Below are 23,227 nucleotides of genomic sequence, written 5' to 3'. Positions count from 1 at the left end.
TATGACTTCTAACCGGATTGATAGAACATGATAAAGGTCTTCAAAGTCTTCTCTTCTTGGATTAGAGTAGAAGAGAATAAGAGACCTTAAGTATATTCCCTTCCTTGGGTTGAATGGAATGATGTCTCTTCGTCTCGTGGAATAGAGTCTCCTCCTTCTCGATCAACGTCTCGTCCTCGTCAAGATTGCTCTTGTCCCTCTTTCTGGTCATCCCCAAGCCCTCAATTTATAGTTTTGTAAGGAGGGGGAGATAAAAGAGAGAACGCTTGCTTTTTAGTGTTTTTCGATGATATCATCGATGACAAAGAGAGAATGGTTTCTTTTAGTACTTCTGATTACATCGTTGATGATGTCAAAGAGGGAGCTCCATTTTTGTGGCGCGAAGATAAAAATTTACGAATCTATGGGCGAGTACCGCGTGGCGCGTCGTTGGGCGGCCGTCACTTCAAGGCTTACGACTAAGGCGGTGACCAAGGCATAGACCTTGGCATCTTGGCCTTGGCATACTTGGTAATAGGCTACGAAGACTTTGTTGGCGCCATTGGCTGCACGCAAGAAGCTCCCACTAGCTTGTAGGATTAACTTCTCGGGAGGTCACCCATCCCGAAAGTGTCGTCACCCAAGTGTGCTTAACTGCCAAGTGACTATCCACTAGGTTGGTTTTTTTTTGTTGTTCTATACTACAAACATAGTTTTAATAAGCTAGTCTTGGGAGGGTCTCCCAAGTCTTTCTTCCATGAATTGACATATAATACCTCATTAATAATAATAATTATCTTCATAATGAGAGTCAATTTCATAATTAGTGCTAGTTTTTTTTTCTTTGGAATGTGCAAAATATATCAATTTTCTTTGGAAGTATACGCACATTAAAATAAACTAAGTAATGGGGACATTACAAAAGGAATGTAGAGATAGAGATTGTCATGCACCATCATTGTTGCAATCTCCCATTCTATTTGGGTTGAGTAGATCGATGGAAAAGGATGGCTATTGCTGTGATTGGTCCATGCAAGGGGTAGTATGGGGTCACCTACAACGGCATATGGACTAAGAAACTCAATGAGGAAAGGGAGAGAATCAACAAAACTCTCAAGCCAATGCATGCCAGATGGGCAAAGTATGGTCCCACCATACTTTCCGATGGATAGAGAAATAGGAAGAAATGAGGTATCATTAGTAGTTTTCATGGAAAAATGATCACCATGAAAACCCTCATGATTTTCTTAAATGATTTTATGAATCTCCCATCTCTTGAAACTCTTCAAACCAAATCAAGTCCTTTCATGAATAAGATATGTTTATTAACAACTACTTACCTATTCTTTTAATAAATGCATATTTTAAAGTTCTTTGGAAATATACCTGTCAAAAGTAACTTCTTCTTTATTTACAAGAGATTGTCTTCCAACATACATAAGCACACCATTTTATCACATATAAAACCAAAATGGCTTAGACCTTAGTTAGTGTCATGATTATTGGCCAATTTATTCAGCTTTATCATAATCCATAAAGGGAATAAAAATAATTTGTTCTAAAAAATCTCTATAGAAGGGGCTAGGGGGACTTCCATTCTTATCCCACACATCTCGTCTTCAGCACTTGATTCCCAACCTCCATGTTGCTGGCATTTTCATAGCATTCAACTTGGTAGCTGTGCACTCCTATGGGTGATGTGTACATCAGCACATTTCTGCTATTGTGCTGCCAAAAATGTTGTTAGTCTTAATCGACAAGCTGCCCTTGTCTCCGAAGTTACATGTTTCGTGTTGTTTTTTACATGATAATCAATGTTTGGTACCTTGGTCGCCATTTCCTCTGGTTGAACAGTCTTCCCAAGACCAATTCATCTAAATCTCCTCCATGTTGTTGATGTCATCCTTCTTGGTATTGCATGATCCACTTTCCCGCCTTGCCTTTGACAAGAGGGGGAAAGTGATTACTCCTTGGGACCACAGATTCCCATGTTAGAATGCTAAGAACATGGATAAGCCATCTACTTCAAAGCGAGATGATAGTGGGCAAAATGCATTTGCACTGCTAGTTGTTCTTTTGGCTGACAGTTGCATTGTAAACAAAGGCAAAGGGGGAGACGATAATAGTCTTGTAAGTTGTATCTAATTTTGTCTTTTTGTTCCATTTGAAAGTGCTACTTGGAATGCTTGGGGCATTTTCTCTGAAAGCAGACAACATGATATGCAGAGAGTTTTGCATGCAAATGCTTGGGATGTCCTTTGTGTAGTCGAACACAACAGACACACGGAAGGAGAAAGGATAGTACATTGTCAAGGCTTGAAATTATTTAATGTAGGAGCTCTATTGGTGAACTATTCAGATGTGTTGTTGATTGTGTTGGGCGTAAAGCCCCTTTGGGTGTAAACTCCAATTAATCCCATGTGTTTAAACTTATGGTTGTGAAACACCCTTTACTTGTACCCTAACATATAAATACATTTTTATTCTTTGTGTACCGTGCAACACACTGGTACACTTACATTCGATTCTCTCAGCTCTCAGCTCTCAGCTCTCAACTCTATCCCTGCTCATCCGTCTCGCACTTCATAGCACTCACGCTCAACGAATTGGTATCAAAGCATTGGTTATAGTATTCGCGCTTCCAAAGAGTGTGCTAGGTTGTGAGACTGGCAACAATCGACAGGTCATGGCCGTGTGTTGTAGACAGGGCAGGTCTTGTGCAACGCGACCAAAATCAGCGGGTGACCAGTCTTTATGATATAGTTGATAGGTAGCAGGTCATGGGTAACAGGGAGACGAGGTTGACTAGTGCGACTGGTTGATGGGCCAGGTAACAAGGTGACCAGGTCAAGCAGCGCGACGGGCTGATAGGCCAAGTAGATTGTGTATGACACGCTAATAGGGCTAGGTGGCATATGGGCAGGTCAATGATTTGAAGTTTTTCTTTAGTGTGGAATTTTTTTTTTTCTCTACTTTCTCTATCGGGTGTTCGTGTGCACAAGCACACAACACCATTTTTGTTGAAAAATTTGGGGGTTTTCCCAGATTCGGGAACTGTGATCCAGAACAGGACAAATTGACCAGGAAATTGCAAAAATTGTGCACATTGACTACGAAAATTTTGGGGCTTTTCTCATATTAGTGAAATTTTGCTTAGCTAAGTCAAATTTGTTGACATTGGTGCACATTTTGACGTGAGAATTTTGGGGCTTTTGCGAGATTTTGGAAAATTTTGCAGATTGGTCATGCTCTCGAGTTCATATATTAGTGCAATCGGTGCAGATTGGTCAGTAAAATTTTGGGGCTTTTGCTGAAATTTGAGAATTTTGGTAAAAATGATGTCTGAAATGTACATTGGGAGCATTGCTGAAGCAATTTTGGTGTTGTAAGTAGTGAGATTTATCTCCCACTTTTGAGATTTTGAAGAAATTGCAGAGAATCTTGGTTTTTTTTGTGTATCAGAAGTACTTGGTCACATATGTATGCAATACACATGTCGGGCAGCTCCCATTGAGTGATGTATTACTGAATAGTCAAGTTGCAGCAGTCTTAGTGATCACTTGTAGATTTGGGATTGTTGCAGATGTACTTTTGGTGATATTGCTGAAGTGGGAGTCACCTAGCAGTGATGTATGCTTTGAGTATATGCTGAAATTTCAGTTATATTGCTGAAAGTCATCCGTTCTACTGCTGTACATGTACTTGGACTAAACCTTGCTCTCATTGACTGAAAATTTGGGCTAATATTAGTGAATATTCAGCTCATTGTTTGCTTTCATAAATTGCAGTATTGATCTTTGGATACATTGTTGAAAAATGGCTGCAAATGCTTCAAGTAGTAATGACACTAAATCCCTTCTTGAAATCAAGAGGTTTGATGGCACTGGTTTCGACTTGTGGAAGGACAAGATGGAAGGCATTTTGTTTCTTAAGGATTGTGATGATACTCTTTTGGAAGTCAAGCCTGTAGCTATGACAGATTAGGATTGCATATATATTAAAATGGCTGTATTTGATGATGTACTTATAGACATTAAGTGTCTTGATAGAGCTTATGCCATATGGAAAAAGTTGATGGACACTTGTGAAAATACAACTCTAGTAAATAAAGTGCATCTCATGTGCAAGCTTGTAAACATGGAGTTGGATGAGTCTAAGCTAGCATCGGAGCATTTGAGTGCTTTCATAGGGATTTTGAGCTAGTTGCAAGACTTTGGTTTGCAGCCGTTCAAAGATAAATTGAAGGCTATTTTCTTGCTGATGACCTGTGTGATAGTTGGGAGTCTTTGATTGTTTCATTGAACAAAAACCTTGCTTTAACCTTCGATGGTTCTAGGGGCTCTATTCTCAATGAGGAGATTAGAAGAAAGTTTAGTGGAGAAAGCAGTGGTTCAGCCTATAATCTTAGAGGCAGGTCAGAAAAGAGGGTAATGCAAGAAATAAAGGAAAAAGTAGGAGTAAAAGCAAGGGCAAACAACATGCTATCAATGTGGACGTAAATGGCATAAAAAGTCCGATTGTTGTTACTACAAGAAAGAGCAAGAAAGAAAGAAACAACAAGGAAAGAAAAAGAAGGATGATGACAGCTCTTCCGCAAAAGAAGTTGCAAAGGCAAATGTTGCATCTAGTGTGGTCGTTGAAGAGCTCTCTGACATTGGAGAGATACTGGTTGCAACCTCATGTAATGATGTAGATGTTATGGCAGTAGTAGGTGATATGCACATCACTAAAAAGGAGGTAATTGATGCCTTACTTTTAGCTCATGATGGGCTGTGTCAATTATGGATAGTGGATAGCGATGCCTTTTTTCGTGTTACTCCCTCTTTGGAGTCATTTTCTGAATACAATGTAGGATGCCTAGGCAAGGTTTACTTTGGCAACAATCATGCATGTGAAATCGAGGGTGCATGTACCATTCACTTGTTCCTTGAAAATGATCAAGAGCTGATTTTGCAAGATGTCAGATATGTACCTAGCATAAAGAAAAGTCTACTATCAGTTGGGTAGCTTGATGCAAGAGGGTATTTTACTACCTTTGGTGGTGGATCTTGGAAAGTCCATAATGGCTCCATACTGGTTGTTAAAGGCAGCAAAAGGGGGACTTTGTATTATTTGCATTGTAAAGCATTACTTGGTAGGTTTTTGGCTGTTGTTGAAGGTTATTCCACAGATGGAACTTTGGCACAAAAGACTTGGCCATATGAGCTAGAGAGGCCTTCAGGTTCTCTCCTCCTTAGGGAGATTTGATGTAAAAGGCTCTGGTCTCGACTTTTATAATGATTGCATATATAGAAAACATGTGAAGTCTCTCCTCCTTAGGAAGATTTGATGTAGAAGACTTTGGTCTCGACTTTTGTAATGATTGCATTTATGGAAAACATGTGAAGTCTCCTTATTACTATGGCGTCGTTAAGAAGTCCAATGCTCTTCACTAAGTATATTTTGATGTGTGCACTATGCTTGTTAATTCACATGGGGATACACGGTACTTTGTCACTTTTATTGATGATTTCAATAGAAAGTCATGGGTATATGTATTAAAGAGGAAGTGTTGGACGCCTTTAAAAGGTTTCATGCTTTTGTTACCACATAGAAAGGGCTTAAGTTAAAAGCTATAAGAACAGATAATGGGGGTGAGTATGTTTCTAATGAATTCAAAACAATTTGTGAGATGCATGGTATTAAGAGGGAGTTTACAATTCTTTACAATCCTGCATCAAATGGTGTGGCTGAAAGATATAATCGCATACTTTGTGAGAGAGTCAGATGCATATTGTCCATAGCTAATTCCTCGCAGCAGTTATGGGAAGAGGCTCTTAAAACTGCAGTTCATGTTTGCAATCTCTCTTCCAAGCGTACATTGGAAAATGGCATTCGTGAAGAGGTTTGGTCTGGCAAACGTGCTTCATATGACCGTTTGCGTGTCTTTGGTTGTGATGCTTTTGCGCATATTTCTGTAAATCAGAGGACTAAACTAGACATGAAATCCATCAAGGGCATTTTCATGGGATATGGAGATGAGAGAGAGATGGGATATAGACTTTGGCTTCCTCAGGATAGGAAGATAGTATGCAGCTGAGACGAAGTATTTAATAAGGCAAAGTTGCTGAAAAATGCTACACATGGTGACCTTGACAAGAAGAAGGTCAAATTTCAGCATGAACAACCAGCCATTCAGTAACCATTAGCTGAATATTCTATCCCTTTTGATGTTGAAAATGAGCAGTAACCTATTGTGCTATAGCCAGAAGATAATGGACAGAAAGTTGATGCACATGATGGAATAGGACAACAAGAAGAACATGTTGAAAACAGGTTGCAGCCGCAAGAAAATGCTGAAAACCAGCCACCGGATGCACATACCTGAGGATGTAGGCCCATTGCCTACCAAGACAGATCATTGGGTAAGAAGATCTATACGTGTTAGAAGGCAGCCATAGAGGTTTCAGCCATAGTGTTAGACTGCATTTTATTGACTGATGAATGTGAGCCTTTGACATTTAAAGAGACACAGTCATGTGAAAACAAGAGAGAGCGAGAGCTTGCTATGTAGGAAGAGATGAAGTCTCTATATGCGAATAACATATGGGAGCTTGTACCTTTGTCCAAGGATAGGAAAGCTATTCCTAGTAAATGGGTTTATAAGGTGAAATGTATTGATGGGAAGCCCAAATACAAGGCACGTTTGGTTGCTAAGGGCTATGCACAAAAGGAAGGCATAGACTTCTAAGAGGTTTTTTCACCGGTGGTAAAGATGACTACACTCCGTGTCTTGTTTGCTCTCATTGCATCCTTGGATTTAGAGTTGGATCAAATGGATGCGAAGATTTCTTTTCTTCATGGTGACCTGGATGAAGAGCTGTACATGAAACAACCAAAAGGTTTTGCTATTCTAGGGAAGAGCATTTAGTTTGTAATCTGAAACACAACTTATATGGGCTGAAACAAGTCCCTAGACAATGGTATAAAAAGTTTGATGCTTTTATGCTCAGCCATGGATTCAAACGCAATCTTGTAGATCATTGCTTTTTCACTAAAAAGGCTGATGATGGAAGTCTTATTGTGCTGGTCTTATATGTGGACGACATGTTGATTGCACGAAAGCATAAGAGTACTTTATATGATCTTAAAAGGCAGCTGAGTTCAGTCTTCTCAATGAAAGATTTGGGAGCAGTTGAACACATTTTGGGCATGTGCATTAAAAGAGATAGAGGGCAGCACTTATTTCTATCACAAGACAAGTACATTAGCAAAGTACTTGAGAGATTTAATATTGCTGATGCTAAGCCCCTTGGTGTGCCTTTACCACCATATACAAAGCTTAGCAAAGCTGACTGCCCAAAAGATGATGCAGCTGCTATTGCTATGAAGGGCATACCTTATGCATCGGCTCGTGGTTCTTTGATGTACGCCATGGTTGCAACTCGGTCATGTAGTGGGAGTTGTTAGTAAATTCATGTCTAACCGTGGCAAACCACATGGGGAAGCAATGAAATGTATCTTTAGATACTTAAAAGGTACACAAGATAAGTGTATATGCTATGGAAAGGGTACACTAGAGTTGCATGGATTTTGTGATTTTGACATGGCAGGAGATCTTGACACTAGAAAATCTACTAATGGGTATGTCTTTACTTTGGATGGTGGGGCTATTTCTTGGTGTTCAAGGTTGCAGAAAATTGTAGCATTGAGGCTGAATATATTTCAGCCACAGAAGCTATTTGGCTTGGCCATTTGGTCAAGGATTTCGGTCTTTCTTCACGTACTCCAGTGCTTGGTTGTGATAGCCAGAGTGCAGTATGTCTGGCTAAGAATGCCATGTTTCATGCACATACCAAACACATAGATGTTCGTTACCATTTCATTCGACAAGTCTTGGATGATGGCCTTGTCACATTGACTAAGGTCCAAACCCAAGATAACCCTACAGATGTTCTCACTAAAATCCTTGCAAAGGTTCAGCATGAGCATTGCATTCGACTAGTGGGAGTTGGATAGTTTAAAGGTACCAATTTGGGCCTTTAAGTGGGAGGTTGTTGGGTGTAAACTCCCATTAATCCGGTGTGTATAAACTTACGGGTGTGAACACACCCTTTACTTGTACCCTAACATATAAATACATTTTTATTCTTTGTGTACCGTGCAACACATTGGTACACTCACATTCAATTCTCTCAGCTCTCAGCTCTCAGCTCTCAGCTCTATCCTTGCTCATCCTTGTCTCACACTTCATAGTACTCACGTTCAATAGATTGTAAATGAGAAAATTGCAGCCAGTCTTTGCCAAATGTGATAATCTAGCACACCTTGTTATGCAGATTACATATGAAGGTGAAGTTATGTTGCTTGTTGGCATATATGCATCAAATGTTGCTACGCATCATCATGATTTGTGGCTATGGACACACCTCAAGGCAATGAAAGGAATGCTCTTGCTTTGATCTCTCCAAGGATGAGGGAAAAAATGCAGTTGTCCTTCAGAGGTATGTGACTGAAATTAACAGATGCAGCAACTCGTACCAGCCTATGAGCAAGAGGAGAGGCTGGATCTCCAAACACAGTTGTCACATGGCTGATGGAGAGGGCAGCTGTCAATGGCATATGCCTGTCAGCAGCAAACAGAACAATTGGGCTACTGCAAAGCAGACTAAGATGACAACCTGCTGAAGATGAAGTCGATGTGTTGGTAATGAATGGATTTTTTGGAGAAGCTGACGACAGCCTGGCTCAGGTGTTGCAAGACAGGAACAGGTGGTGTCATTCCAGCTGAGGTGCAGCAACAGGTGGTGACAGGCTGAGGAACATAGCGATGAGCTGAAGGTAACAGTTGCAGATGTTGCATGGGCAGCAGGTGAGCTGACCAGAAGCAGGGTGTTGGGATTGGCTGAAAGGTGGTGACTGGCAGTGGGTAGCAAAGGCATTATGTTTTTGGTTAGAGTTAGGGATGAGGGGATGGTTATACACTGATCAACCTCCTTTATAGATCCTTTTTACCCTAATGCAAGTCTGGTGCCTCGTTTCAATAGATAATTAATTCAAAATACTATGTCAGGGCTATTTGAGAGCCGATAAAATTAGCCAATAAAAATAGATTAAATTAAGGGATTATTATGTAGCTTAACACCCCCTCTCAAGCCCAAAATCCTGAGGGAGACATGACTACCCTAACCAAAAAGGAACCAAACATTTTCCACCCCAAAGAGACCAAGGCATCAGACCAAGGGTGCCTCTATGTGCAGCCCAGGGCCCAACCAAGATCCTAGAGGCAATTGAAATTGTCTTTTTGGTAGCTTCTTCTTCTTCTTCTTTTTCTTCTTCACTCACTCTCACTCACACTTGTATTTTAGCACTAGTAGTTTATAGCAACATACAGTATGTAGGCCTCATTTCTTGGAATGATTTGGCTTCTTGGCATCCTGAGGTCTCTTCAGCCTCTTTAGTATACATTATAGTTCTCTTGTGACTCTTGTAATTAATGTTCATACTCTTTGTCACTCACACACACACTCTTTAAATGGAATTATTTTGGAAGGCCATCTCCTCAAGATGTAGATGAAGAGGTATTAGTGAGGAAAGTGCGAATGCTGCAATAGTGATCTTTGGCTGGTGATCCAGAACTTGTAGACGAGCAATGTGCCTACAAACTAACTTCTGTTCGATTAGGTGAAAGGGAATCATGCTAGAAAACTTATGGTTTTCATTTGGAGGGATGCCCATGTGTAATTAGGTTTTCAACATTTCTAAATGCCCAATAGATACCTATACACATAGTCCTAACACAAAGGGCAATGTAAGGTGATAGGTGCCACTTGAGTAGGATAATTTCTTACTTGCCGAAGTGCCCTTTTACAATAATCAACAATGCACACATGGGTAAGGTAGTTGATGAAGAGGTGTACACAATGACAAGCCAACCCTATAGATACAAGGGAGTAAGGAATCGCCCTCCTACCATATCGCTACAAATGGTTGAAGAGGAGCCAAGGGGGCCCCAATGTTCTCATGTCAATGCCCAAGGGGGAGGAGGACCGAGACCAATGCCTTTGTCCAAATGCTGAGCATTGGTCCATCGATTGCCTTTGTGGGAAGGTCAACATAGTTGTTTGTCAAAGGTACAAATACCAGCTGATTGGTATCTGCCTCTTACTTGCTTTCTAATGAAGGGGATTTGATCGCCCACATGCTTAGTCCTGAGATACACAAGAAGTTTACCGGTTAGTGGGATAGCACTCTGGTTGTTGATGTGGATTGCAATGGGAGAGCTCATAGGAATCTACTAGGAATGTGTGAAGACAAATTGACTTGGTGGTGGCGTCAAATAAAGCTCTAGACTTAGCCTCGGTATAGAGGCGGCCATAGCCTCTTGCTTCTTTCTAACATAATCAAATGGAGTAGAACTAAGAGAAAAGAAATGTCCAACGTCAAGTATCTAATTGACTAACGTACATAGTATCAATGAAACCTTGCAATGTTAGCCCATGATGTGATGCAAGCTAGACTAGTAAGCATCAGAAAGATATCTTCAGATCCTCGTACCGCAGCTCCAATGAAAAGTCCTTGGAGCTAGCTTTTCTAGATTACTTCTTGCTAGAATTTTTCTAGATCCTTTGTTGTCCTAGTGAAGTGTCTCATTCAAAACTTTATTTGATTAGGACATGGGCTCTCATCATTTAGCAAGATTCAAAGCGCACTTAGGATTGTTGATCTAGATGCTGAGAGCATCACTTTGTTGGTCAAGTTGATCTAGCTGAGAACCATGGAAAAAGCTACTACTTTGGAGACTAGAGGATTGTTCAATGATCCTCGGTAAGCCAAGAATCACGCAGACAATCTACTGCATCAAATACAAGCATGGGGAGGAGGTTTGAGGTTAGTTTTGTAGTAGCTATTATTAGGGCTTATTGATCAATACCTATAGGATTTGATTCAAAGTGCTTGAATGACTAATTGTAGAGCAGGTGGAGGCAACCTCTTCTCTTCAACAATTAGGTCACTTCTTAGGTTGGATCACCCTTGGTTAGAGACCATTCTTCTGTTAGTTTTGTGCATTTCATGGTTTTTATGGGTTTGCATTTGGTATTTGTACGAGTGCCTTTTATGGCAGCTGGGGCGGGCATTTCTATTTATGGGCGGGCCCACTTATGGCCAACTCCACCATTTTGGGCCATCTACAGTTGGCCGACCTTCTTCTAGGGTGGCACTCCACTTGGCCAATATATTCAGGCCTCTCTGCTCTCCAGTATATGATCATTCCAAAGCCTGCATCCGCTGGAGGTTGGATGCAGTTTGGTGGTCAGCTATAGCTTATGTGATTTTTTACTCATCTTCTCATGCTTTGGTCTATGGATTCCATGCCCCGTTTCTCCATTCTTGATTCTTTTCTTCATTTCATTCAATATTTAATAGTTGTTCTTTATTGCTTCTATTGTGTATCTCGTTCTCAGATGGTATCAGATGATCCAGTTCTTGGTCTTGGCACATTTTTCTTGCTGTTTACCCACTCTTCACACTATGTATTCTTTGTTCTTGCAGTTGCTGCCTTTGTTGAGCTTCTTACAACTGTTGCCTCACTGATTCCCAGCCTGTTACTTTGCGTGGGCTCCCATACAGTTGCCTATTTCTTTTCAGTCTCCTCAACTTTGCATTTTCTTGGCTGGTGGTAAATTTAACCTTATTCTTGCTGAAGAGAGGATTTAAGCATGTCATTTCTTGTGCTTAGCTACTACATTCACTCTACTTTATACTCCTTTTTGTATGGTTGTATGGCTTTTGAACTCCATGCTTGAATTCTTGAATCTTTGATTGTGGCCTTACTGACCACGAGTGCCCTAGGTACTTTCTGATTCCCTTACTTCAATTCTATCTTCATTTCATCATTCAATGAATTATTGCTCCTCACCTACGGCATTTGATGGGGCATTTGTGGCTAGTCATGTGACCCTTAATATTCATTGTAAGTGTGATCTAATTTGGTGAATTGGATTTAAATGTTATTGTAGTCTATTTTTCCTTTAGTCTAAACATCTAAAATAATAATAATTGAATGCTGATACCAATATATCTAGATTTTAAAGGTTAGGTGCAACATCTGCAATGTCTACTAAATTTGTGAATCTAAGTTGGTTTTGAAGTGAGAGTTAAAGTGGTTCTAGCTTTCCTTAGCCCTATGTTTTAGTTTCTCATTTAATGCTTTATTTTGCTAAATATTCGAGTGTTTGTCTAAATTTTACTTATATACCCTTCGGGCCTTTAATCTAAAGTTTTGGCGATGATCAACCTTAGATGCCAAAAGGGGACTGGCTTGTTGGCTTATAGCAATAGTTTGTGCTGCTTATTTCTCATTAAACTTTTAGAAGAGAGTTGTCAAGAGTTGAGGAGCTGATACAAGTCTAGAATGCTATAGGTAAAATAAGTCAAGTGTAACAAAAGCAATTAAACTGGTTGTGTTGATATTTTACCTTTTCTTTTTGCCATTTCATGTGAAGGATTTAGTGGAGTTGCAAAAAGCTTAATTGTAGTTGCATATTGGTTGAACTTTAACTTTATCAAGTGGTGGTTTTGTCAAATAGTTTTTTAGATGCAAAGGAGAAACGCTACAATCCAAAGATGGCTCCTCTAATAGAACCAGAAAACTGGAGGAAAGGATCACAGGTGGGTTTTTGATCCTAGTAAGAAGATTCACTGTGTTCCATATTTGAAACTAAAATTTCATTCAACAAATGTTCTTGCAATAATTAGACCGTTAGGTATTTAACAGCAATTTGTTTCAAAGAAAATAATAGTCCTCCTAATAAATACCTTTGTGAAGAAACATGCAAAGGCAAAGTACAAAACTAGCCCGATAAGGGATATTCAGGAAAAGAAAACCAGTATACGACAAATGAAGTCTATTAGAAGGCCCAATGAATAACTGATCAGGAGGTCAATAATGCCAAACCATATATGGTTGACGGTGCTTGTGTGCTACTAACCATAGAAATGATGAAATCTTTCTGGGTCTAAATCATCCAATCTCCTTTAGAAGTCAGGTAGGAAAGCTGGTGTGATACCCTTTTCAATCCAATGGTAAGTAGTAGTTGGCATTGCTCTAATCCTGGTTGTTTGGATCCTTCTTTTGACATGTCCGAAAAAGGGGACACCCTTAAGTATCTCTACAAAGGTATTGCTCCAAAAGCACTCCCTAGGGTCTGACTGTTATCATTTGAGAGGCTAACTCCAATAGGTTCAATACCTCCAACCATCCATCATGGACATGATAGGGTCCAGGCCTAAATACCAGTTCTTGTCACAATGAGCCACCACCCTAATCTTTTACCAATATCATCTTGTGAACTCTGACTGATCTAAATCCTCCCTCTTGGGTCTACCATCCTATAGCATTGAAAAGATAAACAGTGTTTCTACTAGTGGCAACCACTACAAGGAGAATATCTCCTTTGATAAAGATACCAATCTGGGACTAGGAGGTGTCTGTATGGCTCATGTTAAATCTCGGCCTGCCTGGTGACGTGACATCTGGTCACAGCCGGTGACAGTGCAAAGCCCTCTCTTTGGACCAAAAGGGTACGATTTTGTTGCTGCCAGGAGTTGAACCCGCGCCACTCACCTGACAGACAATCACCTTAGCATCTCACCTGTGCGCGCGCAGTTGAATTACAATTGATTTCTTGAATTTATATATCATAAAAAAATGTGACCCCTAAAAAGTGCCGGGTCACCAACACGTGGCCTGTCTACGGGCGATAGCCCATAGCAGGCCGATATATAACGTCAGCCTGTCTGTATCAATCCTCCACTGTAGGGGTACTACCCATAATACTCTCTATAATGTCTTTGGCCCCTTTGAATCCTGGAAAGCCTTCATTATAGATTAGCTGGTAAATCAAGAAAGACACACCACTCCCCCGTGGTAGAAGGTATCTAAAAGAGATCCCCTTCCAAGATAGGTGTGTTCTCTCTCATATGGTGCAGCCCGTCTCTGTCCATAAAGATGGTTGAAGAGAAAAGACTGTATCACCTCCTCTTCAACAGTAGTCGGAGCAATCTAGTGAAGTCCTGTAGCTACTGAACTCCAAGCCCTAATAATAGCAGCTGCAAATCTAACCTGAAGACCTCTCCCAAAACTTGTAGCTCTAATCTATAGAAAAATCAAGTGATGCTAGGCTGTCATGGTCATATATCAATAAGAGCAATAGTCTCTAACCTCCATAGCAATAATGTCTTCCATGGTCCTTGCGTGGAAGAAGATCCATCACAATGTGGTTCACTTCTTCTATTTTGAGTGTTCCAGTCTATGATCCCCAAATCACCTTCAAACCTTTGCTGGTTTAAGGTTCTATCTGAATTTGACATTGCTGTTCCTAATAAAGCACTTCATCTAGCCAATGGATGACTTGGAGAAGGCCCAACAAGCATTAATATACTGCATGGTGAACTTGGTTGGCCACCATCCTCTTTACTAGAAAAAGTTCATGTGCTCTAATAAAAAATCTTTTGCCTAATGCTCAAGTGTAAGGGTCGTAAGTATTGCTCTCAAGTGATATCAATGCCCACATGATAACAAGATACCTTACTGAAGTGCCGTGGGGAACCCAAGTGAAGTCCCATCATGTGGTCTCCTATCTAGCCTCTGAGTTTCATATACCCAAAATCCATGGAATTGTGCCAATCAGTTAGAGCTTATGGGGCCCTATAGAAAATCTCTATCGCAACCATAAAAGAACTTGAATTCTCCTCATTTTTTTCTAAGTATACAACTATATCATCTATAAACTCTACATGCAAAAGCTTCTCAAACTTGGCATGAATAACCTAATGCTGCAAATATCTACACATCTCTCCCTCAGAAAGAGCTCATGGTTGCTACAAGCAAGAATAGTAAAGGGACAAGTGGCAACCGTGTCTTGGAGATCTTTGAATGTTGAATCCGTCACCTTGGGAACCACCAATGAGAACCCTTCTAGGAGCTAAAGAGTAAAGAGTTGCTATGCCTCTAACCTATTGTTAAATATGCTTAATGTCCAACCCTTGTAAGGTGCCGCCAATCCATAGTGCTCAAAATTGTCAAGTTCCTATTGTGAGGAGATACCATGTGTGAGCTCAAACATTGATTGGGTCTTGACTTGTATGCCAGATGAGGTCTACGTGATCAGTTGGACAAAAGGTGAGCTATGCGGATTTGGCCTTTGGGCTAGGTGTAGTAAATCTATAGTAGCAACTTGAGTCACATATTATTGAGTTGTGGGGTGTGGAAGTTATTAGTGAGTTGCAGGGTGTGGATGCGCAAACATTAATATGGTATATTGTCGGTTAGGCTGACTAAACCCTTTGCAGTCTATAAAAAGGAGGCCTTCTCAGAATCATAATGATCCATTCATGGAGTCAAGACTTCATCTAGCAAACGTTAATCTCTTCACCTAGAATCTATCTAGCTCATCATCTAAGCTTCAATATGGAAGTGCATAGGTGGAGAGAGCCATCGTTGTATCACTTTGTTTGCAATTAAAGAAATATCAGCTCTACTATAATTTTGTAAGGGGCATAGGAACCTCCCCATTAATATAAAAGAAAAAGGGTAAATTTTTTTTTTCTTTCAACTCATTTTTTTTAATTTTCCCTCTCTCCCCGCCGACAGCAGTCGGGGAAGGAGAGAGGGAGTGGGAGTGGTAGGGGAAGCATGCACCCTCCAGGTTGAGGGTGGCCATGCTAGCTATTCCCTCCCCTTGGGCTCCTCCCCTCCCCAGGTTACGTTGTCCCACGCCGAGCTGCTGCACAATCCCCCCCTGGGGCCTCGTCTGCATGCCATTCCCTTCCTGCCAGGACTCCAGGCGTCGCCACCTTCCTGCAGCCTTCCAAACGGGTCTTTTCTCCCCCGCTCAGTGTGACAATCTGCATTAGCGATAGAACGCTGCCGACGACCCGCTCCGCCACCCAATCTTTCCCTCCCCATGTGGTTTCGGCGCAGGCCATCTAGGCCTTTGGACCTACCCGGGGCCTCCAGTTAAATGGCCTCCCGCCGCTGGGCCCAGACATCCGTTATTTTTCCCCCCTGGATGCTTCTTACCGTGGGGTGAAAGAGAAAAAGGAGAGGATTAGAAAGAAGGTGAGAGAGAGAAGGGAAGAGGGAGAGGAGGAGGAGGTGAAAAGGAGTAAGAGAAGAGAAGGGAGGAGAGAGAGAGAAGAGAAAGAAGGTGAGAGAGAGAAGGGAAGAGGGAGAGAAGAAGGAGGTAGAAGAGTAAGAAGGAGGGAGAGAGAGAAGAGAAAGAAGGTGAGAGAGAGAAGGGAAGAGGGAGAGAAGAAGGAGGTAGAAGAGTAAGAAGGAGGGAGAGAGAGAAGAGGAGGAGTGAAGGAGAAGGAGTGAAGAAGAAGGAGGGAGGAAAAGAAGGTAGAGGAAGAGGGAAGTAGAGGGAGAGTAGTAGAGGAAGGGAAGGAGTAGGAGAGAGGTAGAGGGAAAAAAAGGAGAGAAGGAGGAGAGGAGAAGGAAGAAGGGAAAGGAGAGAGGTAGAGGAAGAGAAGAAAAAAGGAGAGGAGGAGAGGAGAAGAAGAAGGGAAAGGAGAGAGGTAGAGGAAGAAGAAGAAGAGGTAGAGGAAGAGAGTTGAGAAGTGGTAGGGGAAGGATAAGAGGAAGGAGTCACCCAAACCACTCTCCTGGCAACGAACCATAGCCGGCGGTCTTCCAAACCGATCGTGTCTAACCGAAGCCGTTAAGGTCCGGACTGCCCAATCTCCGCGAGGGAATGGCTTCCAAAAATAAAGTCGCGGGAAGCATAGGCGCTCAAGCCATCGGAAATGCTGGAGGGACGAGCGGAACAACCAACGCAGCGCACACGAATCAAGCCCAGGTTTCAAGCATTAAAAAAAGTTAGTTTAGGACTTAGTTCTCATGGAAGAATAATGTCGTGCATAAGGTTTTGTTTATACTAAGTTGCATGCAACGGTAGGGTTGAACTCGCATAAGTTTTACTCGTCTAAAATGATAAGGTTATCACCTTACCTCACATGAAATGATAACTTCTACACACATAAAGTGATAGGGTTATCGCCTTATTTCACATAAAATGATAGCTTTTTAACCAGTTCAGCGCATGAATAGTCCTTTGGAATTCTCGTTTTGCGATCATGGTTAAAAGAAACACATGAAATGTTAACTTCTGTTCATAGGATACACTCGCATCATTGGAAAATAAAGCCCTAGACTTTCATAGACACAAGACACATGTGATCCGGTGCATTGGAAATAAGTACTCATTGCCAGGAATAAAGGAGATAAAAGCTGTTTAGGGGACAACTATACTAAACACACAACGTGCATGATGGTTGGGAACTCCTGCATTGAACAGCACTAAGAGAATTGGAAGGATCGCATGCATCTAAACTGCATCTTGAAAGTTTAAATGAGAAATCATGTGTTGCCATGTGTGTAAACTGAGCTTGGCTGAAATTAGAGATTATAGGACCCTTGGTTGGGTTGCGAATAAGGCATATCCATTGCCTTGATAGACTAGCTAGTGCTTGAGTTAGGGACTAGGATATCCTAAGAAAGTATAAGTCAACTTACTAAGACCATTTGCTCTTGTTGAAATTATTGGAATTTCGCCAAGTCGTGGAAAGACCCAAGATCGGGTGCTGGGTATCCGGGAAACAGGAGTCACACCTTAGCAGTGGGTTGCACAAACGACCTCCGAAATGTTCGTGCTTGTACTTAGATATAGTATTTTATTTCTTTGCTCAAGGAACTAATTCAAGGAATACACTTAAAATGCCTTAGGTTGAAAGCCTGGAGGGAGAGGCAGGAACAGTTACCTTCAATTTTCTGCCTGGCCCTATCCAAGGGGGTTATTAGCCGTGCCGGATATACGGACCTAACCCGCCGTGAGAGGTCTCTCCGTGGGTACTGCTTGGAGCGGGAGGACGCTTGGGTGCCAGGGGAGGCTCTGGCTGTAAATCCCTTGCCTCCGGATCCCGTACAAGAGACCGACGTGACTCGAGATGGGATCTCGAGGCCCCTGTACTAGTCTACGGGCGGAACTTGGAATAGCGATCTTATAGATTGTTGGAATGGCCTTCGGGCATGAGGTTGGATGTAATCCGGAATTATGATAAATAAAGAACAGATGCTTGAGAAAAAGGAACTTGCTTGACATTGTTTTTGTGTCAATGCCCAAGTTACGTGAAGGAACCCGTGATTAATTGGTTTTAATTAAGGGAGCTGATTTTGCATGTCAAAACCTAATGTGTTAGGTAATTAGATAAATAAAACAAACTGAGAAAAGTTGGATGTGACTCAGGTTCCGTGCTACGGAAGGGTGGTCCCGGTTAGCTGGGAACTTTTCTCAAATGATGAGATGATAAGACAATGAAGACCTAGAGACTTGCCGGTAGGAAAGGAACCCTGACCTTAGGTCGATCCCAAGTGGGAACGGCAGGACCTAGATTGCAAACCCTGTGTCATTCCCTGCGAGTGCCAGGCGGAGCCTTCTAGACCCTCCTCCCGATGGGCTGCTAAGACGTGTCCTGCAATCGGACAAACGGGCACGTTACAAATTTGTTGTGTACTCTTGCTCAAATCCTATTGATTGTGCTGTGTAATTTTACACCTATTGCTCTCCAATACCCATCCTTCACATGGCACACTCTAGGAACTGCCAAACAACTTTGTCATAAGTGCTCTTGAATTCGAAAAGTAACACAATAAGGTCTTGTTTCTTGGTGTGGGCAAGAGCTATGGATTCCTAGTAGGTCAAAATATTTCTTAGAATTTTATGCTTTCGAATGGAACCTAACTTTGTAGGGTGGATGATATTTGGTAGGAGAAGAGATTATCCAAGACTGGTTGCTTTGGCAAGGAGCTTATACAAAAGTCCCAAACAAAAGTTATCAGTGTCCATTAATCACCATTGCCTTTTGAGATGAGGTGAACTAGTCTCTAAAAAAGCCATTGGCATATCCCTTGATGCAATAATCACCTTGAAGGTTGTGAGAAGTCTTGTGCTGATAAGGTCCCAGTAAGGGGAAGCCTATTAAAAGGCTTGAATGGATAACCGAATAGGAGGCCTATAATGCTAGACCATGTCACATGTGGCTCTGGAAAAGGAAGCAAGTGCTAGAATCTGGTGTATTGAGAGAAGCCTCTCTCCTCCTTCTCATAGTCTTCGAACTTCCTTGTATCCTTTCCTATATGCCATGGAAATCAATTTGGGCCAATTGCTCTTTGATTTTTCACCCAGGACTTGCTTCAATGGAACTATCAACTGGTAAAATGCTGCCCCAATTTACAATGAATGGGGCAGCATCCGAATTCCCTAGCAATTATGCAAATTTCAGTTGCTGAATTCATGGCTGTCAAACCCTAATTTTTGTAAAAATTCAGGGTTTATAGTAGAGACCTCTTTGCTATCCACCATTTTTTACTAAAATCTAATCCAAAAGGCTAGGAAATGCTGAGAACAGCTTGGCACGAGCTAGAGAAGATGAGATCATATGTACAATCGCTGTCCAAACCCTAGAGAAAGTCTACAATCGGTATGCTCAAAATAATCAATTGTATGGCTATATTTGTCTATCCATATGTATCAAGCAATGATGCTAGCTTTGAGCTCCCATCTATGACAATGCCCTAGGTCCACACTATTTGTGAGAAATATGGGATGACTACAAGCTGTGCTGAGACAAGATAGGCATGACATCCGTATACATCCTTGTATCCACAAGTTGGACCTCTGTCCGTGACCCAAGCAATCATCCCCCACATAATAGCCATAGAGTTTGCAGTCCCATGAAGGGCTCTCCTTCAAATCTCTTGGGCCCTTCGGCAATCCCATATGTAGTGCCTTTGTGTCTCCTCATACTTCCCACATCTTGCACAAGGGATATGGTCTCTACCATAGCCAAGCCCTGTACAAGGCTGCTGGAGCTTTTGCAAGCTCTTCCTATGAAAAAGGGCCATCACATATCTACTCATACTCTCAGTGATCACCCTCATTGTACTTTACTAAACGATCTCTTTGTCTCTCTCATAGCTTGGAGATCTAATCGTGAAACGTAGAAATTTTGTATAATAATCTGTGGCTGCCTAGCCAACCTCTTGAGGCAGCTAAGCCAAAGATCCTTACTCTTGCGAGTCTCTGGTAGATTAGAGTTCTATGCTACCTCCTTTTGGGTTCACTCTTGGGCTATATGGACTATTTGGAAACTCCAAACTTTGTGACCTTTGAGCATAAATTTTGAAGTGTTTGGAAAGATGAGAGTAAACATTTGTGCACCTATTCTCAAGATCCTTTGTCTTTACTGAAAGAGAAGGTGTCAATGGGGATTTTGTATAATACAGCAGATTGCATGATTGAGAAAATGGACACGATAGGAGTGTATGCCACCAAGTTGCAACAGAAAATAAGTCTTTTTGTGGACCAACGGGATAGGATGCATTCAGCTTTATATGCTATGACCTTGGTATTGTGTTTTGTATGGAAAGCTAAGAATCTTGATAATCACAATGAAATGCATGAATCTTGGATGACTGTGATAGAGAGGTGCACTAAATATGATGTGGATAAGCAAGGCATTTTATGTGATGAATTTGACACATATAAGTTTGGATTAGATACCTTTGCTTGGACAATTGCAAGAGATGAGAAAAGAATGCATCAAGGTGTCAAATAGTGGGCGACATTTGGGGCATGCAAATCCAAATTGCAGCAATGGGCTATTAGGGTACTTATAGAAGTGTCTTGTGCTTCCCCTTGTGAGTGAAATTAACCTTCGCCTTATCAATAGGATGAAGGAACAAAGCTATGAAAAGGTGGAGTTTACATTGGAAATGCTCAATATGGAGAAGGATGATGACAGATTGTGTGCATGGCAAGAGACCCGAGAAGAGGAAGAGGGCATTGCAGCCTTAGCATCACACATGGGGGCAAGTAGGAGTGATGTTCCCGGCTGGAGTTCTCTCGGTCAGCATGGCAAGGATGATGATGATGATGTGGAGGACTCTCCTTTCGGGAATGATGAAGATGATGAGTAGACTAGTGACCGGTCTCTAATATCTACAAGCTACAACCTACAGCCATGTTACTTTGGGTGTTTCTTTTGAGTTTTCAATCTCTACTATCCGGTACCTAGTACCTACTATCTAGTTGGCATGCCTCTAGTGTCTGTGACCCTCTTGTTGACTTGATATTAGTTTCTTCTGTATTGACTCAAGCTTCAATATTGTAGATTGCAAATTGTGGATTTTTGTTCTCTGTCCATGTCCTTTTATTTGGCACATTTAATCTATTGTTTGATAGTTGTTTGGAGGTGCTTATTAGTTTAGTGCTCAGATTTCACGTCATATGGTTTACTCATAATTTTTTGAAATATGTTAAAAATTTAGGGTCAGATATGTTTCAGCTCTAGGGTTCACATCATTCTTTAAAAAGTGTTTGCATTTGATGTTTAATTGATGTATGGAAAAACAAGGGTTTGCACCCCAAGTGTTCATCAACTCAGATTTTTCTCCTTCCCTATGTGTTTGTGGTTTTGATATACTGTTTCCTAGTTGATCCCCTACTCTACCTTTTATGTTCTTCAGTGATTTGGATCGTTCCCTTACTGCATTGTTGGATGTTTGGTCTCTTACTCCATTGTTTGATGTTATATTCCTACAGTGGTTCGTATTGAGACGAGACCATGCTGCCATTGTTGCATCGGATGCCCACATATTTCCTCTTTTCCGTGAGCACTGTAAGGTAAACTACCCTCTTAATTGAATGTGTTTTGTAGAGATACACATGTTGTTGCAGCTTTGAGTTTGCCAGTCTTTGCCATTCATTATTGATTGTGTAAGTCATGAACATGTGCAGAGGCGCCCATTACCAGAGTTTTGGAGGCAACATCAGATGGTATGGGTACATTCAAGCAGCTTCTTGTGTATACTACTAAAGCTATGTTTGCAACTTTGTTGAATGGCTTCTTACCACTTAATCTGGATTTGAAATCATAAAGTGGAGTTAGGGGAAATCACTTCATTTATGAACTGAGTTGAAAAGATTGGCTCAATCTCATTGGTTCTGATGCTTTATTGGAATGAAGGTGTTGTAAGTAAGCCTCTAGTGAGCCATGTAAGGATTCATTGGCTGCTTGGATTTTCAGACTGGTGGAGATCCATCAAAGCAACATAACTGCATACCTGATGAGCATTATGTGCAGACATTGTTGGCAGTAAGAATCAGTCCTTCAATTGTTCATAAATTTTAGTTTGTGGGTGTTCTTTACATTTACAATCTGTATGCTTGTCCAGTAACCTAAAGTCTTTGCAAACCTTGCTTGCTTTGCTCCAAATTGCAAGAGAAGGGACACATGCTCACAAACAGCCTATTTTTTCGTTAGAACATTGTTATGTTACTGTAATATACAAAGAGAGTCTCTAATTGTGAAGGAGGATCTTTATTTCTATAATAAAAAAAACAGTAAACAAATCAAGTTGCAGTCCATCTATTTACTCAAATGAAAAGCAATCAAGGAGAGACTGGTGTAGTGTTGATGGAACCATAAATGTGTCAATCTTGTGGCTTGGTAAATCATATTATTGGAACTACAAGAGACTCCAAAGCGACCAATAGTGTCCATGGGATGTATATGAAATTCAGAAATTCCAGCAAGTTCCAGGGAAAGTGTGAGCTTATTGTTCAAGGTTTTGTTCCCATCATGTTGTTTCCTCATGAAGGTGCCAAGGTCTGTTTGCATGATGCTTAATATAAGGTTCAATGATGGTCATTATATAGGCTTTTGCTGCAAAAAACAGATGCATGTGAACTGTGGTATGTCATTGTCTCCTTGCAAATTAATTACTCAGTCCTATTTTAAGGATCAGGAGGCATGAGGCACCATAAAATATTGTTGGATCTGGATCTTGTTTTCTCACCACATAGGCATGTAAGGCACTCCAAAATTCTACAGTGTGTTTGTGGAAAATAAGTAACTCTGCCATCAGTTTTCTTTAGCGAATGCCTTCATTTTCCTGCCTCCAAAGAGTCTAGTTATCTTCCATCCTGACAAAGGTATTGAAGAACCTCTTTCCAGTGAATAATCAAGAGAGATCTGTAAAGCAAGCGATAACTCTTTCTTTGAACTTACCCAACTAATATTTCTCAATGTTTGAATTGGCACATTTCAAGACGTGATTCAAAGGTAGTGCATCTGCTATTGTCACTGTTCCAACATAATATATTTTTTGGTTAACACTTGACATTAAAGTTATGTACGTCCAATC

The 23,227-nt window shown here is 41.1% G+C and overlaps 1 protein-coding gene across 1 annotated transcript in view; it reads left to right on the top strand.

The window, feature by feature from the left end:
- The window catches only part of LOC148020794 (Core-2/I-branching beta-1,6-N-acetylglucosaminyltransferase family protein), a 149,996-nt gene that overhangs the window by 28,767 nt on the left and 98,002 nt on the right, over window positions 1-23,227 (top strand). The window contains exons 5-8 of the mRNA XM_087698604.1: window positions 12,549-12,630; window positions 21,624-21,704; window positions 21,819-21,857; window positions 22,108-22,176. Coding sequence (XP_087554730.1) covers window positions 12,549-12,630; window positions 21,624-21,704; window positions 21,819-21,857; window positions 22,108-22,176 — 271 coding nt within the window. The remainder of the gene's footprint in view (window positions 1-12,548; window positions 12,631-21,623; window positions 21,705-21,818; window positions 21,858-22,107; window positions 22,177-23,227) is intronic.

The sequence above is a fragment of the Lygodium microphyllum genome, chromosome 18, assembly GCF_053477565.2.
Source record: "Lygodium microphyllum isolate KBCC chromosome 18, Lygodium_microphyllum_v1.1.10, whole genome shotgun sequence".
Taxonomy (NCBI): domain Eukaryota; kingdom Viridiplantae; phylum Streptophyta; class Polypodiopsida; order Schizaeales; family Lygodiaceae; genus Lygodium; species Lygodium microphyllum.
The sequence above is the reverse complement of the archived record's forward strand: the minus strand, read 5'-3'. Positions and strand labels throughout refer to the sequence as shown.